Genomic DNA, 18,291 nt, shown 5'->3' with positions numbered 1-18,291 from the left:
GCCTTCCCAGAGGTAGACCCTCCCTGATCTTAATCCCCAGGCCTCGGGGGCCCACCTTCACCAGTGTGTGGGTGCCCTTGAACTGGTCCATCACAGCTCTGACAAAGTTCTTCATCCGTTTAAAGTCATTTGGGTCAATGCTGCCAGAGCCGTCAATCAGGAAGACAATGTCTAGCTCTTGATTTGGACACTCTGCAGAGAGAGAGGGAGGAATCAGAAATGCATGGGCAGGTCCCAGCCACTTCCTGGGACCCAGAAACCCTCTCTGCTCCACAGAGCCAGGGGGCCATCCTTGGCGTAGGGATGCCAAGGCCCCCTGGCCCACCCAGTTTCTGACACCCTCCACTGAGGAGGTCCAAATCTGTTGCCCAAGCCCCTTCTCCCTTCAGCAGAACCCCTGTTGCTCCCCTCCTTCCACAAGGCCTACAAAAGGGGAGAAAGAAGTAGAGGGTGGGGCCGGGTGGGTTCCTCACTCATTTAGTCAACAAATGTTTATTGAATACACCACCAGGGATACTGTGGGGCACAGCGGAAGGCAATTTAGCAAAGTGATTCAGAATGTGCATCCTGGAGCCAGCATGCCTGGGCTCGAATCCCACCTCTGCCCAGCTCTTAGTGGTGAATTCAGGCAAGTTACATAACCTCACTGGGCTTCAGTTTTCCCCATCTGTAAAATGGGCAGTAGTAGTGCCTACCACATGGGATTATTGCAAAGATAAAAAGAATGAATATGTACATAAAGTACTTAAGACAGGGCCTGGCATCCCATAAGGGGTAGCTGTTATCACCATCATCACCACATGCCAGGCATTGTTCTAGGCCCAAGGACACACCTGCAGCGGATGCTAAGGTGTGCCACCAAGACCTGCCCCCCATCAGGCTGGAGGTGCTCATCCCCAGCTGCAGGAAGTTGGCTGTTGATGGCTCCCAACAGAGTTCCTCCCTAAGTGTCACCCCACTCAAAAGGGAGGTGCCTTGCCCAAGGTCACCTCCTGCTCCTGTGGGCAACCCATATCCGGCCATGCTCTGAGCTCTCCATGGGGCAGCTGAGGCCTCTCACAGTGCACCCTCTCCAGCTGTCAAGTCCTGCTTCCCTCACACTCTCATAAGGGTTGCTCCCGAGAACATTCCCAGGTGAGCCTCAGAGTCTATTTCCAGGGAAATCTGATTGAAGACCATAGCTTTAAAAAAGATCTCGTCCCTGCCCTTGTGGAGTCCACACCGTAATGGAAAGACACATCATACGTAAATGAACAAATTAAACATTTCAGGTTATCCCCAGACTTATGTAAGGGCTTGTGGCCTGCGTGCAAAACCCGGTTGATGCCTCCACCAGCACCCCACATCCTGTTTTGGTCCCAGGGTGCTGGGAGATGAGACCACCACAGCTCTGAGGTGTGATACTGAGCTGTGGTACCCTGCCTCAGGGCACTGAAGCAAAAACGCCTTCTCCCATCTCCTCACTCCTCACCCATCCCACCTACTCAACCAACATCACCAGTGCCCAGAAGAAATGGAAGATCACTTCCCTCCCTGCTTCCTTGAAGACCAGGAAATCCATCCACTGACACAGCAGGCCGAGAAGCCCTCAGGCGCTCCCCTTCTCACCCTTGATCTGTCCCCGACAGCTGGGTAGCTGGCGTTCCCTGCCACCACATCTTGTACTCGGGCCCACATTTTTAGCTGCGTCACAAAACCACCCCCACATGCTCTCTCAGACTAGGCCTGGGGCCAGCGCCCTTGCAAAGTTACTTCTGTTTCTTGCTTTTTTTGTTTTTGTTTTTGTTTTTTTTTGCGGCACACGGGCCTCTCACTGCCGTGGCCTCTCCCGCTGTGGAGCACAGGCTCCGGACACGCAGGCCCAGCAGCCATGGCTCACGGGCCCAGCCGCTCCGCGGCACGCGGGATCCTCCCAGACGAGGGCACGAACCTGTGTCCCCTGCATCGGCAGATGGGCTCCCAACCACTGTGCCACCAAGGAAGTGCTCTTGCTTCTTTTATTGCATCCACTGGGCTTCCCATAGCAGGCAGCTGGCTGTAGCTGAATGGCCTTCTGAAAAAGAACTGAGCCAATCAGGCAAGGTTGGCTCAAGCTCTGGGCTCTGCCACTTCCTAAAGTGGAAACTCACCTCTCTGAGCCTCAGTTTTCTCTATAAAATGGAGATCATCCTGGCCTCCACAAGGATCTTGAGAGGATGCTATAATGTGATGCACACCCGGAACCCAGTACCCAGTACTGCCTGACACACAGTCTTGTCAAATCTATTCAAACCTGCCTCGTCTGGACCAGTTTTACACATCTGTGTCCCATCTTCATCAGGCATCCCACCTCACGAGCCCCAGAAACATCTAGGAAAAGACATTTACCATCTAGTAAATGTCTGGCTGCACAGACATCCCAGGTGGGGCATGGTACCCACAAGAGTCTTTTCCACTCTCTCTGTCCCCTCTATGGACTCTGCTCTCACAATTTGGTCTGGGGCCTCTTTCTGCTGCTGTTTCACTTTCTGCTAAAAGCCCACCAAGGCTGGCATCATGGTTTCTCTGGTCCAAAACATGCCTTGAGTGGTCCCTGGATCTCACTTGGGGCCCACTATTCCCTCTGATGCCACAGATGGGGCAGTTTATCCATAACTTCCTCCTAGACGGAACACATGGTCTTCAGCTAGAAAATCAGTCATTATGGCAATCACCTACATGTGCCAGAAAGGAGTCTAAGCAATTTATGTGTATTAAATTTTTTAATCCTAATAGCCACCTCGATTATTAAGTTCCATTTTACCAATGAGGAAACTAAGGCCCAGGGAAAGAAGCCACTTGCCCAAGGACACAGAAGATGAACTTGTAAAGACAGACTCTCAGAGAGAAGCCACGGCAGGGCCCCCAGTCACCATTCTCTGTGGATGACATCAGTGCTGCAAAACTGTGCCTCACACTCGCCATGGCTGGGTCATTTGCTCCCCTTGGAAGGGGAGGAGTGAGTCTGGGGGGGTCCTGGCAGTTCAGCAGTGAATGAGCCAGGACTGCTTCCCTCTTGGATTCTTGGATCTATCGTCCTCACCACACATTTTCACCCCCACAAGGCCCTTCCTCTGGAAACCAGGGGGCATCCCTGCACCTGTTGGCAAATGTAGGGCCCTCATGCCTCCTGCAAGAGCTGGACTCCCTCCTGCCCCATCAGAGCCATTACCGCTTGGTCGGCTTAGGGCTCCTGCCATGAGCTACCCCTCCTGCCAGGCCAGACCATGCTCCCAGCCCCTCCTGTGCTTGCCGAGGCCTCTGGGAAGGGGCCTGCACACAGGAGGCCCAAGAGGCCGAGACCCAGGCTTCATGCTCTGCGCGCATGAGCAGTGCCAGCACTTGCTCCACACGGAACTGCTGTATCTAGGGGACCCACCTGGCAGGGTGGCGGGGACTGTCCAGATGATCTGCAGGTGGGAGCCCAGCAGGAGGCAAGCGCCTTTTGCATACATGTTCTCCCCACAGGCTCTGTGCATGGTTGGGCCGCAGTCCCGGGGATAGAGGCCTGTGTGGGCGAGGGGGCCCCCAGAACACTTCTCCTCCTTCTCGCCCAGCCCCAGCCTCCTCTGGCCCCCGTTCCTCCCTCGAGACTCTCCCGGGACCCAGAAACACTCACCAGCAGCCAGAAGAGATGGGTGGAGGCCACCAGGGACACGCCCAAGGACACGTTCACGGCCTCTGGGGGTGCTGAGGGGGCAGACACACAGGGTCACACTCAAGGGCACACCCTCGTTTGGGGGGACAGTTCGAGCCGGAGGCTGAGGAGGGGGTGGTCTGGTGTAGGAGGGTTGAAGGCCCTGATTCCTGGGGCGAGTCACTCACTATTCAGCAAGATGGGCCGACACACGCCGGCGGCAGCCAGGCAGTCGTACAAACGTCCTGTTTTGTTGACTGCGACCACCTCCAGGGGGGCTCCCACCACGAGTCTGGAGGCACAACCAGGACAGACAGTCACAGGAGGGGTTGGGGCACAAAGCGCTTCGGGTGAAGAAGTGTCATGGGGAAGTGAGACTTCATGAGGGGAGCTCTTGGCTTCCGCCACATGTGAGGTTATTAAAAATCAGGGCCTGAGTCTAACCCACATATGCTGAAAGGCCGTGCTGGGCTTTTTGTTTATTTGTTTGTGTATGTGTATAAATAAATATATATGTGTGTGTATGCAAATGGTTTGAGGGGTTGTGTGTGTATGTTTTTCTTGTTTTTTTTGTTTTTTTTTGCGGTATGCGGGCCTCTCACTGTTGTGGCCTCTCCCGTTGCGGAGCACAGGCTCCGGACGCGCAGGCTCAGCGGCCATGGCTCACGGGCCCAGCCGCTCCGCGGCACGTGGGATCTTCCCGAGCCGGGGCACGAACCCGTGTCCCCTGCATCGGCAGGCGGACTCTCAACCACTGCGCCACCAGGGAAGCCCCCAACTGATTTTTTAAATGACACACGAATGTGGTCCTGATACCGTTGTCAACTTCTGGACTGTTCTCTTGGCAGCACGATTCTTGTTAATCCAAAAATTTAAAGTTCTCTTCATTTTCTCCATCTTCACCAACACCTCATCTTTTAGAAACACTCTTGAATGACATCACATTTTATACGTAATCTTTACTTTCGGACTTCTCTTTACAAGCAAAGCTTGAGGCTAACTAACTTTTGGCTGTTTCAGCAACTGAAACAAAGTTCCAACTTTGCCTCAGTTGTACTATCACTTGTATCCACAAAAGTTTTTTGTTTTCCACTCATTTTTGAAGAACACTAAGGGCGAATGGCAAAAAGATTTTCAAATATTTGTGAAAACCACGTGTTGCCACGAAAGTGTCTTTCTGCCAGGCCGGATGCTGAAGATGCCAAGATAGTGAGAGATAAAGGTAATTATGTTAATGAGGCAACTTTTGGAAAGCAGCTAAATATGGGGGCTGGTGGCCAGGAGAGCCAACCGCACGATTAGGGGTTTGGCACTTTCAGCCCCACCCTTCAACCTCTTGAGGGGGAGAAGGGCTGGAGATTGAGTCCAATCACTAATGGCCATGATTTAATCAATCATGGTTACCAAGGGGGGAATGGGGGAATGGGATGAATTGGGAGATTGAGATTGACGTATATACACTCTTGATACTATATATAAAATAGATAACAAACGAGAACCTAATGTATAGCACAGGGAGCTCTACTCAGTGCTCTGTGGTGACCTAAATGGGAAGGAAATCTAAAAAAGAGGGGGAAATAAATAAATAAATAAATAAGACGGGACATATGTATATGTATAACTGATTCACTTTGCTGTACAGCAAAAACTAGCACAACATTGTAAAGCAACTATACTCCAATAAAAATTAATTTCAAAAATGATGCCTGTGTAATTAAGCCTCCATAAAACCCCAAATGGATGGGGTTTGGAGAGCAGAGTCGCCCTTTCAGAAAAGTCATACCCTTTCCCCACACCTTACATCTCTTCCATCTAGCTGTGTCTGAGTTCTATCCTTTTATAATAAACTGGCAATCTAGTAAGTAAAATGTTTCTCTGAGTTCTGTGAGCCGTTCAAGCAAATTAATGGAACCAAAGCAAGGGTGTCATTGACACCTCCAATCAATAGACAGTCAGAAGCACAGGTGATAACCTGGGCTTGCAATCGGTGTCTGAAGTGGGGGTGGGAGGCGGTCTTGTAGACACGGGCACGAACCCATGTCCCTTGCATCGGCAGGCGGACTCTCAACCACTGCGCCACCGGGGAAGCCCCCATGCCTTAAAATTTTTATCACATCTCTCAGCTAAGCATAGAGTCTGATCAAAAGGGGAGAATCATTAAAAAGGAACAACAGGCCCCAAATGGGGTCACTTGTGCTAAGGCCCACACCAGCAAACCAAGACATAATACCTAACCTAATTGCAGCTTCAACATTTCCCAGGAACGTAGTTTTAACCAGCCGGCCTGGAATTTTCTGGTCAGCACCAGTGAGGTCATCTGGCACACCGACCCTTCCCATCCCCCAGAGGAAGATGAGGTAATCCACTCTCTGCCTAGAAAAGCCTTCCTTTTAGTACAGCTCCTCAGAGCTCCTCTCTACTTGCTAGATGGGATGTTGACCAAATCATGAATGGTTCAGTAAAGACAATTAGATCTTTAAAACTTATTCAGGGCTTCCCTGGTGGCGCAGTGGTTGAGAGTCCGCCTGCCGATGCAGGGGACACGGGTTCGTGCCCCGGTCCGGGAGGATCCCACATGCTGCAGAGCGGCTGGGCCCGTGAGCCATGGCCGCTGAGCCTGCGCATCCGGAGCCTGTGCTCCGCAACGGGAGATGCCACAACAGTGAGAGGCCCGCGTACCGCAAAAAAAAAAAAACTTATTCAGTTGAGGGACTTCCCTGGTGGTCCAGTGGTTAAGACTCCACACTCCCACCGCTGGGAACCCAGGTTCAATCCCTGGTCAGGGAACAAGATCCCGTGTGCTGCAACTAAGACCTGGTGCAGCCAAATAAATATTTTAAAATAAATAAATAAATAAAATTTATTCAGTTGGAAAAAAATTTTGTAAACAAGGGACAACAGAAAGTACCTCTAAGATCCCTGGTCATGAAGAAGGTAGTCAATGTGAAAGAAGGGCAAAGACAAGCAACTATTAAAACCAGGGACTAGAGTGTGAAGGAGTTGTTTCATTTTGTGAATTGATATTATCAGCTTCCTGAGGAAACTTTACTAAAATGGATTGTGAGAGTAATTAATTTGGGGACTGGTCTCTGGTTGAGTGCTACAGAGTAGAAAAGCATGTTTGGGTTGATACAGGACACACAGCTCACTACAGAAAAATCACAGATGGCTGTATGTGATCCAGACACACACGAGGTTATTCCCGAGGGCTCAGCCAGCCTGGTGGACTGGAGAAAACATCCGTTAACCCTGAGAAGGGAGACTGCCCATCAGCCCCTATGAATGCCAAGTGGGACACCCCAAATGAAGCCGCTGGTATGCTTCCTATGTAAGCCACGTGGCACGGGCTTTGTGATGACCGAGATATTTACCTGATGAATATGCCCATTACCCAGGACATGGTAAATGCTGTGGTTAAGGGGTCCCCTTTCACACAGGCACTCCCTATAACCCTATTGTTGCAAAACCAAAAAACAGTGCAGAAGCTTTATCGAATTTCCTGTCTCAGCTTCTCCTCATAGGCCTTACAGATGTAACCAAGCAAAGGGCTCACATACCCACAGCGCAGAAAGCCAAACTGTGACAGCAGGCGTTTGCAGCAAGATATGGATTTATTTCAGGGTGCCAAGAAAGGGAATGGGAGACAAGCCTCCAATCCACTCCAACTTGATCTTTGAACTAAAGGTTTTTGGGGGTTTTTTAAAGGTGAGGAACAAAGAGGCTGGGGTTAATCATTTCTTATGACATGTCTTAATCACGGTTTTGGAAGTCAAGATGTCTCTGATGTAGGATTCTCTGACCAGGTGGTCCATGGCTTGGGAGTCTGTGAGCTTATCTTACCCTGAAGAAACAACCTGAGTTTGTACGTTAATGATGATATCTATAAGAGCAATTTTTGTACATTAACGACTTTATCGACAACAGCAAAATTTTAGTCATCTGACTCTGGTTGGCTAGTGTTCAGTTAGCACAGAATTGAGGTTAGAGGAGACAAGAAGGGGAATAAAGTTTTGCATAACTTGGTTTTAGGAGAACTCAGTTTCACAGATGGTGATAAAAACATTAAGTTAATTAACAAGAGAATGCAAAGAGGCCGAGGGGAGACTCAAATGACTTCCCAACAGAGTGGAAATTTTTTAATGGTTATTAAGAAATAAGGTGAATAAGCAAATATTGATAAGAGCAAAACAAAGAGGAAACAGAAAGGCGAGAGTCATGGGACCCGTCCCAGCAGGAGGGGAATTTTTAGATGATTTTGGAGAAATTTTAAAAGTCAGCAGCTATATTTGTCTAGAAACATTAAACATAATTTTTTCCATTTGTACAGGGCTAATGCACTGTATTAAATAGGTAACGTCCTATCTACTTGGGTTTGATTACAGAAACTAATAAAGTATTATCTAAATAATGAAAAAAAAAAAAGAAAAGTAAAGGTCAGAATGCAGAAATTACAATGAGAAACCTGACCAGTCATCGTTTGGGACAGTGGTTAGATTAATCAGGTTAAAGATTGACAAAAGCGCCTGGCTTCATTCCCTCACTGGTGACCAAAAGACTTTGGCACAAGAGTGCGCGAAGTGGTCAGAGGGTGGTGAAAAGTTTCCAGGATTCCTTGATACAGAAGCCACACCTATTGGTGAAACTCCTACATGGGCAACAATTAGATCGAGAGAATGTAAACGTGTAATGATTGATAGGATTATGACAGTTGGAATGCTTAAACAGGCTATACGTAAAGAATTTGTGTCTCCTTTTATGGGAATGGTTATTATATTTGGCTGTGGAACACTTCTCCTACCCAGTATTGCAAACCAAAACCTCTGGATGAAGTCCTAATGGAGGCTACAGCTAGAAATGTAAGGTAAAAGTTTGTAGAAAGATTGATATGTTCCAACAGTCTTTATAGTGGTTGCATTTCTTTTACTTTGTTGTATTATGGGGGTGGACATCAACTCTCACAGGGGAATATTTCCCCTACTTAGTATTGTGTAAAACAGAAGGCATGTAAATCCGCCCTTCAAGCAATGCTAATTGGACATGCTAAATGGGAATCAGGAAGATTCCCTGAGCTCACACATTGTAGAATAGAAACTGGAGTGTTGGTGGGGACAAATTCTCCCTGTGATAGCCCTATGTGAGATAGCCCTGCATGGAGCACAGGCTGGGACATATGGCAAAAGCCTATGAGAAATGCCTACTGGGACTTAGGACCAGAGAGTTGAAACACTCTAATGAAGATGGCGGTGCCCAGAAGAGCTCCACAGTAAAATGGAAATTGCTTATATAGGGTCTTTTTCTGGGGAGAATGCAAGGAGGACATAGACACCAGCAGGGAGCCTTTTCCCCCCCTAAGACTGACTCTGGAACTGTGTGAGGAGTTGATGGATTCTATTGTCACTTGGTCAGTGCCCTATAAACAGTTCTCCACTGACAGACAAAGAGCTACTTGGTTTGTAGATGGCAGTTCCAAGGTAAATGGACAACATTCTGATTGGAAGGCCACCAATCTGATTGAAGGAGGTAGAAAGAGATCAGCCTGGTGTACTGAATTGCATGCTGTTTTCATAGCAGTGATGGAAGAGTTGAACAGTGGTAAAAACTCCTACGTTTGGGTTTTTAATGACTCATGGGCAGTGGCCAATGCCCAGTCCATTTGGTCAGGTGGGAGGTTAATGGAAACCTGACCTATTAAAGGGATGCCTATAAGGGGTGCAACCCTATGGAAATCGGAGGAGTGCATTAAATTAGGACGTGTCTATGCCCATCAGAACTCCCTTCCAGGTTTGGAAAGTGACTGGAATTAACAAGCAGACATTCCCACATGCTCTCTCTTTTCCTTTTTTTAAATAAATTGATTTATTTATTTATGGCTGCATTGGGTCTTTGTTGCTGTGCTTGGACTTACTCTTGTTGCAGCAAGCAGGGGCTACCCTTCGTTGCAGTGCATGGGCTTCTCACTGCAGTGGCTTCTCTTGTTGCAGAGCACAGGTTCTAGGCATGCGGGCTTCAGTAGTTGTGGCGCACAGGCTTAGTTGCTGCTCAGCATGTGGGATCTTCCCAGACCAGGGCTCGAACACATATCCCCTGCATTGGCAGGTGGATTCTTAACCACTGTTCCACCAGGGAAGTCCCCCCACATGCTCTCTTGAGATGGCCCCTTGGGTCCAGAAATGAGGGGACATGGGGGCACTGCAGCAATGAAGAGATGGGCTGAATCTAGATGTGTTCCTTTTGTACCTGTTCAATAACAAAATTCAAACAAGTAAATTTTAAAGATCTAATTGGCTTTATAAAATGATTCATGAATTGGGCAGCACCTCATCTAGCAATAGAAAGGAGCTCCATCAACCTGCAGAAAAGAAAAGGTCTTTAAAGGCAGAGAGGGAACAGAAAAAAGGAAATTATCAGCAAAGAAAGCATTGTTTTAGGCAAGGTCATCCTTCTAAGTGGGAATGGAAGGGGTTTATCAGCAGATTTCTTCCTTGTGCTGCCCAGGAAATTCCAGGTTTGCTGGCTAAAGGTCGCATTCCTGGGGAAGATTGAAACTGTAATTAGTTATGTGTTAAGTCTTGGTTTGCTGACATGGGAACCTAACAAAGGTTAATCCATTTGGGGACCATTGTCTCCTTTTTATCACACTCTCTAAGGTGCAAAATGTCAATAAGAACTGTACTGTCTTCCAGCAAAAAAGACAGAGCCTGCAGGTGGTTAGAGACTGCAGATTCCCTGGTGGGAAGGCCCTGAACATAGCTGTCAAGTCAGACTGATTCTCATAGCCCTGGGGTCTGCAGACGGATACTGACAGGAATAGACACTGACTCTGGAATGGGCTTTGCTTACTTGGTGTAGATGCAAATGCTTAGAGCATGATGAAAGAACTGGAAGAGAAGATATTATACCAATATGGATGGCTAACCGTCATTTCTTCAGACCAAGGAACTCACTCTAGAGCTTATAATGTCCAACAATGGGCAGAGAGATATCCTCTTTGGAGTACTAGTTTGATAGAGAATTGGAACTGACAGTTAAAGCACTGGTTGTCTAAAACAGTGTGGGGGTGGGGATAAAGGCATGAAAGCTGGCTTACATGCCTTCACAAGTGTGTACTCACATCCAACACGAAAACGAGTGGGGCTAAAGGAGTGTCCCCACTGGATAGATTTCTCCGTTTTTTTGGTGGATCTGGTACAGAACTGAACTTGAGTCTGCTCACCCGCAATGCAGCAAAGCCAGTCTGCTGGTTATGGTGAAGGAATATTGCAGGGCACCAAGCAAGGAGGATGGGCAGCTCGTGCTCAAAAGACCTGAGTTCCCCAATGGCTTTCAGGGAAGGTTTTTAAAGGTAACACTTGGCGTGAGGGGTGCAGCTCCTGCACTTTCTTCTGATTGGTTGGTGGTGAGGTAACAGGTTGATGCTTCTGGAATCTTAATCATCAACCCTCTGATTGCAGCCAGTCTGGGATCTACGTGCTTGTAGTCAGCATGTAGTTAGCATCTCCCACCTGAGTAAGGGTCTTAGTTTCTGCAGAACAACTCAAAGACATGTGTCAGATCATTATGTATGTTCCTTGAGGAGGAACTAGGACTCTGTTTTATCACTGAGCTATTGTTTAAGCTATCGTTACTTTTCTTGCTTGACTACTTTTCCTTTGTAGCTGCATTCCCTCACTTCCCTACTTAGCAACTGCTTGAGTCTGCTCTTTGAAGCTCAGGGAAAGCTTAGGAGACGAAAGCTTTCTTTCTACAAACAAGAAATGAGGGACTCAGAGAGGCTTTTGTACTTGGGAAGGCCCCCCCCAGGGTCCTGCTAGGTTTCAGATCTGGGGAAGGGAGGTTAGGGAAGGTGCTGTTATTCTCTCTTCCTTGCATCACTGCAACTTTTTTTTCTTTCCTCCCCCTTCTTTTTTTTTTTTTTTTTCTTGTGGTACGCAGGCCTCTCACTGTTGTGGCCTCTCCCGTTGCGGAGCACAGGCTCTGTACACGCAGGCTCAGCGGCCATGGCTCACGGGCCCAGCTGCTCCGCAGCATGTGGGATCTTCCCAGACCGCGGCACAAACCCACGTCCCCTGCCATCGGCAGGCGGATTTTCAACCACTGCGCCACCAGGGAAGCCCTTTCCTCCCCTTCTTGATGCAATGGTTATAAGACCAGGGCTGCAACTACAAAGGCAGGAAATGGGGGTGATTCTTAAGCAAGAAACTCTGACTGTGTTTTTAACCTTTATGTTGGAATTCCTAAGGGACTGATGGGGCAGGACATACCTTCACCCCATCTGACAAAATTGGGGCTAACAATAAATGCAGCTATATTGCCTGGTGGTAAAGATAGCCCACCAGTTCTGCACCTGTTGTAACCTTACGTTTTCTGAATAGAAGTGGATTGAAGGGGAGGCATTTGCTACACCAGTGCTGCTGCCTGCAATCTAGACCAGCACAGTGGCCAAACTTAATGTCACTTCCAAAGGTGGAAAAGTTTGGGTATAAAAGGAGAGAAGGAAAAATAGTAGTTCTGGGTAAAGGAATGAATAAATGGGTTATGTAACAAGGGAAATCTAACATTACATTAACACCTCCAAAAAGGTTCAGAGCAAGAGATGATGTTGTCTCTTAGCTCAATTATACCAAAGGCCTGAAAGGGTGAAGCTGACTCCACTCCTGCTTTTGGAGCCTCACAATATTAAATGGAAGCCTGAAAACCTGAGTGGCCTCATCCTGATAGGCTTTTTCATACCATAGGACGATGGACTGGATTGTTATCAGTAGCTGATAGTTATTCATAAGGATTCTAGTAATATACCAGTACTTCTGACTTTTCTGGTTGTTTTACTATAAGAGAGCCATGTTGGAAGACCAGTGGTTGGACTGTGATATTATGATTTACAATAAGAGATACATATTTGGTCATGGCCCCTAGCACAGAGCTTTTAAAACTCTTGGAATTCAGTGATGCGAGTGGCAAAGGTATCTTTTGTTATGTTAATGAGGTGGCTTTTGGAAAGCACCTAAGGATGGGGGCTGGTTGCCAGTAGAGGGGACCACGTGATTACAGGGTTGGAATTTTCAGCCCCACTGAGAGGGGAGAGGGGCTGGAGGTTGAGTTCAATCACCACTGGCCAATGATTTAATCTACATGCCCATGTAATGAAGCCTCCATAAAAATTCAAAGGGACGGAATTTGGAGAGCATCCGGGTTGGTGAACACTTGGAGATTTGGGTAGACTGATGCGCTCAGAGAGGTCGAACCCTGTACCCTTTCCCCAAACCTTGCCCTCTCTTCCATCTGGCTGTTGCTGAGTTACATCCTTTTATATTAAACCAGTAATCCAGTGAGTAAAATGTTTCTCTGAATTCTGTGAGCCACTCTAGCAAAATTAAGCAAACCTAAGGAGGAGGGATGGTGGGACCGTCCTATCTACAGCCAGCTGGTCAGCCGCACAGGTGATAGCCTGGATTTGCAATTAGTGTCTGAAGTGATGGCGAGGAGCAGACTTGTAGGACTGAGCCCTTCACCTGTGGAATCTGATGCTCTCTCGGGGTAGTGTCAGAATTGAGTTAAATTGCAGGACACCCAGATAGTGTCCGAGAATTGCTTGGTTATATGGAAAACCACACACACACACACACACACACACACACACACACACACGCACGCACACCATTCAAACTGGGGTGCTCAGAACTGTCAAAGCTATACTTAAAAAATAATTAAACAAGGGTGCACCTGCCCCCGCCCCATGGATGCCACAACTGCGGGACTTTGGGGGCCCAGCCTAGGGCAGTGCTGCAGGGCCACTGATCTCTAGTGCTCTTATTGACTCTATGTATGGACCACCCACCCTCCAGCCCGGGGCTGCTCAGGCCTGGTTGCCTTCATGGAGGAATCCTCCCCAGGAGGGCAGAGATGGGTGCTGGAGCCTTAATTTCTCAGCCTCCTGGGATTCAGCCAGCCAATGCTCTCTGTCTCAAATACCGTGCTGTGAGTTGTTTCAATAAAGAGCCCCCAGGGCTGAAAAAAAATAATTAAACAACACATTTAATATTCTCTTCAAATCAGTGTGAGGGAGGATATTTTTGCAACCTTTCACCAGAATGATCTGTGCTTGCCTCAGTAACAGAGGCATGAACACAGGTCCCCACAGCTTAATTTCCACATCCGGTAGGTTTTTTTCTTCTTTCTCCTACTATTTATTTTGATTGAACAAGAAAATCCGAATTCGAAACTATAAGTCAATAGAATGGCTGCATGTGTTGACAGCTGTGCATGATAATTCTAGATTTCCAGAAAAAAACATGAACACCTAAAGTCATGAAAAAGTCTCTCAGATGACTTTTATTTTTATTTTATTATTTATTTATGTATTTTGGCTGTGCTGGGTCTTAGTTGCGGCATGTGGGCTCTTAGTTGCGACAAGTGGGCTCTTAGTTGCGACAAGTGGGCTCTTAGTTGCAGCATGTGGGATCTAGTTCCCCAACCAGGGACTGAACCTGGGCCCCCTGCATTGGGAATGTGGGGTCTTACCCACTGGACCACCAGGGAAGTCCCTCTCAGATGACTTTTAGAGTTTCATCAGGTGCTAAGTTGATGAACATTCCAAAGAGGGGAGCTTGAGTGCTGGGATTTAGGAAGAGTAGCACATGGCTTCCTAGCTCTGTCTTTGATTGCATTTCCTCAGACTCTGTGCTCTGCTACAGCGTTAAGATGTAGTTTTGAATCATGCCTACCACTGTATTATTGGTTATTTGTTTTTCTCTGATGACTAAAGAACATCTTGAAGTTGGGGCAAACACAAAAGTTTGTAACACAATTTGGTCTTAAGAAATCCCAATGGCTTTTCCTTCACCTTGAAAATTGTGATATTTTGGCCTTAGACAGGTTTAAGCTATTTAAGATACTAAATAATATATTGCTGTGAAATGTGAAACTTGAACAAACCACTTGAAATTTTTAAACTGGGTTTATGGTCATCATCAGAGTCTGATAAAAAATGCTTTGTCTCCTTAGCCATTTAAAAATCCCATGGAATTACAATGGAATGCTACTCTACAATAAAAAGGAATGAAATATTGGTACCCACAACAATAGGGATGAATCTCAAAGTCATTATCCTGAGAGAAAGAAGCCTAACAAAAAGTAGCAAATCCTGTATGATTCCATTTATAGAAAATCTTTTAAAAATGCATAACTAACATATAAGGACAAAAAGAAAATCAGTGGTTGCCTGAGATTAAAAAGAGGCATAAAGTTGGGAAAACTGGATCTCTACATGCAAAAGAGTGAGGTTGGGCCCTTACCATACACAAAAATTAACTCAAAATGTATCAAAGACCTAAACGTAGAGCTAAATTATAAAACCCTTACAAGAAAAATAGGGGAAACTGGATACATGAAAAGTTCATGAAATTGGATCTTGCAATGATTTCACGGATATGACACTGGAAGCATATTAACAAAAGAAAAATAGATAAACTGAACCACATCGAAATTAACTTCTGTGTATCAAAGGACACAGTCAACAGAGTGAAAAGATAGAATGGGAGAAAACATTTGCAAATGTATATCTGATAAAGAGGGAATATCCAGAATACACAAAGAACTCCTACAGCTCATCAACAACGACAGAAAAACCCCATTTAAAAATAGACAAAGGACATGTATATACAAAGATATACAAATAGCTAACAAGCTTATGAAAAGATGCTCAACATCACTAATAATTAGCGAAAGGCAAAGCAACACCACAATGAGGTACCACCTCACACTCTTTAGGATGTATATTATCTAAAAAAAGAACCCCACAAATACACAACAAAAAATATAAAATAACAAGTGTTGGCAAGGGTATGGAGAAATTGGAACCACTGGCACTGTTGGTAAATAGGTAAAATGGTGCAACTGCTATGGAAACAGTATGGTGGCTCCTCAAATAATTAAAAACACAATCACCATATGATCTAGCAATTCTACTTCTGGCTAAATCACCAAAAACAAACACTGTTTTGACTCCACTTATGGGAGGTCCCTAAGGTAGTCAAATTCACAGATATAGAAAGTAAAACCACCGGTGGTTGCCAGAGGCTGGGGAGTGGCGGGGTATGGGGAGTTGTTAAATGGGTATAGAGGTTTGACTGTGCAAGATGAAAAGAGTTCTAGAGATGGATGGTGGTGATGGCTGCCCAGAAAAGGGAAAGCACTTGACGGTACTGAACTTTACACTTAAAAACAGAGGGTGAAATTTACCTTACACGCATTTTACCACGATTTAAAATAATAATAAAATCTCAAGTGACTGTATTTCTCCCTGACATTACTTTAATGTGAAATAATTACCCATCTCTCCACACAGCACTGCAAAGATGAACACCCAGGGGCCATGATTTGGTCAGATTCTCAATTCTCTCTCTTTCCTTCAGCACTGAATCAAGGTTGAAAGGCGACTTGTCAACTGCCCCCGTTCTCTGCGAAGCAAGCGTAGGCAGACCAGCCTCTTCCGGCCAGCACTCCAGCAGGACTGACCCTACCCCTTTTCTTCTGCAGTTCACAAGATGAACTTTAATTACAAACAACCAACCAAATCTCATTTTCTGTTACTCAGGTTTTCAGCGCTAAACAAAAATTTATCTAGCACTTCTCTCCCATAAATGCACTGCCAAAAAAGCCTACGGCTGCGCTTCCCTGGTGGCACAGTGGTTAAGAATCTGCCTGCCAAGGCAGGGGACGTGGGTTCGAGCCCAGGCCTGGGAAGATCCCACATGCCGTGGAGCAGCTAAGCCCGCGAGCCACAACTACTGAAGCCCGCGTGCCTAGAGCCAGTGCTCCGCAGCAAGAGAAGCCACCGCAGTGAGAAGCCCGCGCACCACAACGAAGAGCGGCCGCCGCCCTCCGCAACTAGAGAAAGCCCACGCCCAGCAGCAAAGACCCAACGCAACCCAAAATAAATACGTGTATTTTTATTTTTTAAAAAAGCCCAGGGCTGATTCAGACTTGCCACATCAGTGAGTGCATCCAAGTGTAAAGTGATATGTTTTCTTGGCCATACACGAGTGAGTCATTGCTACTTCACTGCATGCCTTTGACATTACACCACGTGCAAGTGGTCTTTGATAAAAGTTTTGCCCACAACTTATTCTTCAAGCATAACATTTGCCAGACACTGGGGGTGAAGCCTACCCAATAGCCACCAGCCGTGCCACCTTGTGCCTGGCTGGCGCAGCTATATCTATTACTAAGCCTGCAAAAGGCAGATATTCCTTTTCTCAGTGTCCCATGTGGTCAGCGGATGGAACTTTTAAAAATTGAGATATAGGGCTTCCCTGGTGGCGCAGTGGTTGAGAGTCCTCCTGCCAATGCAGGGGACACAGGTTCATGCCCCGGTCCGGGAAGATCCCACATGCCGCAGAGCGGCTAGGCCCGTTAGCCATGGCCGCTGACCCTGTGCGTCCGGAGCCTGTGCTCTGCAACGGGAGAGGCCACAACAGTGAGAGGCCTGCGTACCGCAAAAAAAAAAAAAAAAAAAAAAAAAAAAAAAAAAATTGAGATATAGTTGATGTACAGTATTATATAAGATACAAGTGTACAATATAGTGATTCAAAAATTTTAAAGGTTATACTCCATTTATAGTTATAAAACATTGGCTATATTCCCTGTGCTACAATACAACCTTGTAGCTTATTTTATTTTATTTTTAAAATATTTATTTATTTGGCTGCGTCGGGTCTTAGTTGCAGCACACAGGATCTTTCATTGCGGCCCGCAGGCTCTTTGTTGTGGCGCACAGGCTTCTCTCTAGTTGTGGCTCACGGGCTCCAGAGCACTCGGGCTCAGTAGTTGGGGCACATGGGCTTAGTTGCCCCGTGGCATGTGGGATCTTAGTTCCCTGACCAGCGTTTGAACCCGCGTCCCCTACATCGGAAGGTGGATTCTTAACCACTGGACCACCAGGGAAGTCCCGTAGCTTACTTATTAATAGTTTGTACCTCTTAATCCCCTATGCCTGTATTGCCCCTTCCCCTTCCTTCTCCCCGTGGGTAACCACTAGCTTGTTCTCTATATCTGTAAGTCCTTTTTGTTACATTCACTAGTTTATTTTTTAGATTCCACATATAAGTGATATCATACAGTATTTGTCTTTCTCTGTCTGACTTATTTCACTAAGCCCAATACCCTCCAAGTCTATCCATGTTGTTGCAACAGGGGATGGAATTTGACTCAATCCCGGTCAGTGAGATCTAAGGGGGCATCATCTGAGGATCTATGGAAAAGATTTACCTCCCTGATACATAAAGACGTGAGAAGAAACTCACTTGCAGTCTCAAGAACTAAAACCTGACACTGGCCCTGTACATGGAGGACAAGGCGAGACCGAAGAAAGAGGCAGACCACCCCAGATTGTCAGGTGGCAAGTGTAACAAGCAAGGGAACTTACATACGAGGCTTGCCTTGGGGTGCCACAAGACGAGTAGATCTCCACACCGGCCCGCCAGAATCTTAAAAGTTTATACGGAGGCCTTAAACTGGGTTTCGTCATGTATACTGTCCGGATGGTCTCAGCAACACTGGACTCTCTCAAGGCTGCGTCACTGAAATGGCTCCCACCGTGAGAACTGTGGCAGAGAGTACACGACAGGGACAGAGGAGG

At 46.8% G+C, this 18,291-nt stretch overlaps 1 protein-coding gene across 1 annotated transcript in view; it reads right to left on the bottom strand.

Moving 5' to 3' along the window:
* LOC131741621 (integrin alpha-D-like) overlaps positions 1-18,291 on the bottom strand; it is a 33,227-nt gene that overhangs the window by 14,730 nt on the left and 206 nt on the right. Inside the window, 4 exon segments of the mRNA XM_067013708.1 lie at positions 62-192; positions 3,398-3,526; positions 3,634-3,708; positions 3,844-3,947. Of these exon segments, the coding sequence (XP_066869809.1) occupies positions 62-192; positions 3,398-3,526; positions 3,634-3,708; positions 3,844-3,947 (439 nt within the window).

Source organism: Kogia breviceps, chromosome 14, assembly GCF_026419965.1.
Source record: "Kogia breviceps isolate mKogBre1 chromosome 14, mKogBre1 haplotype 1, whole genome shotgun sequence".
In the NCBI taxonomy this organism is placed as follows: Eukaryota; Metazoa; Chordata; class Mammalia; order Artiodactyla; family Physeteridae; genus Kogia; species Kogia breviceps.
This window is presented reverse-complemented; position numbering and strand designations above follow the sequence as displayed.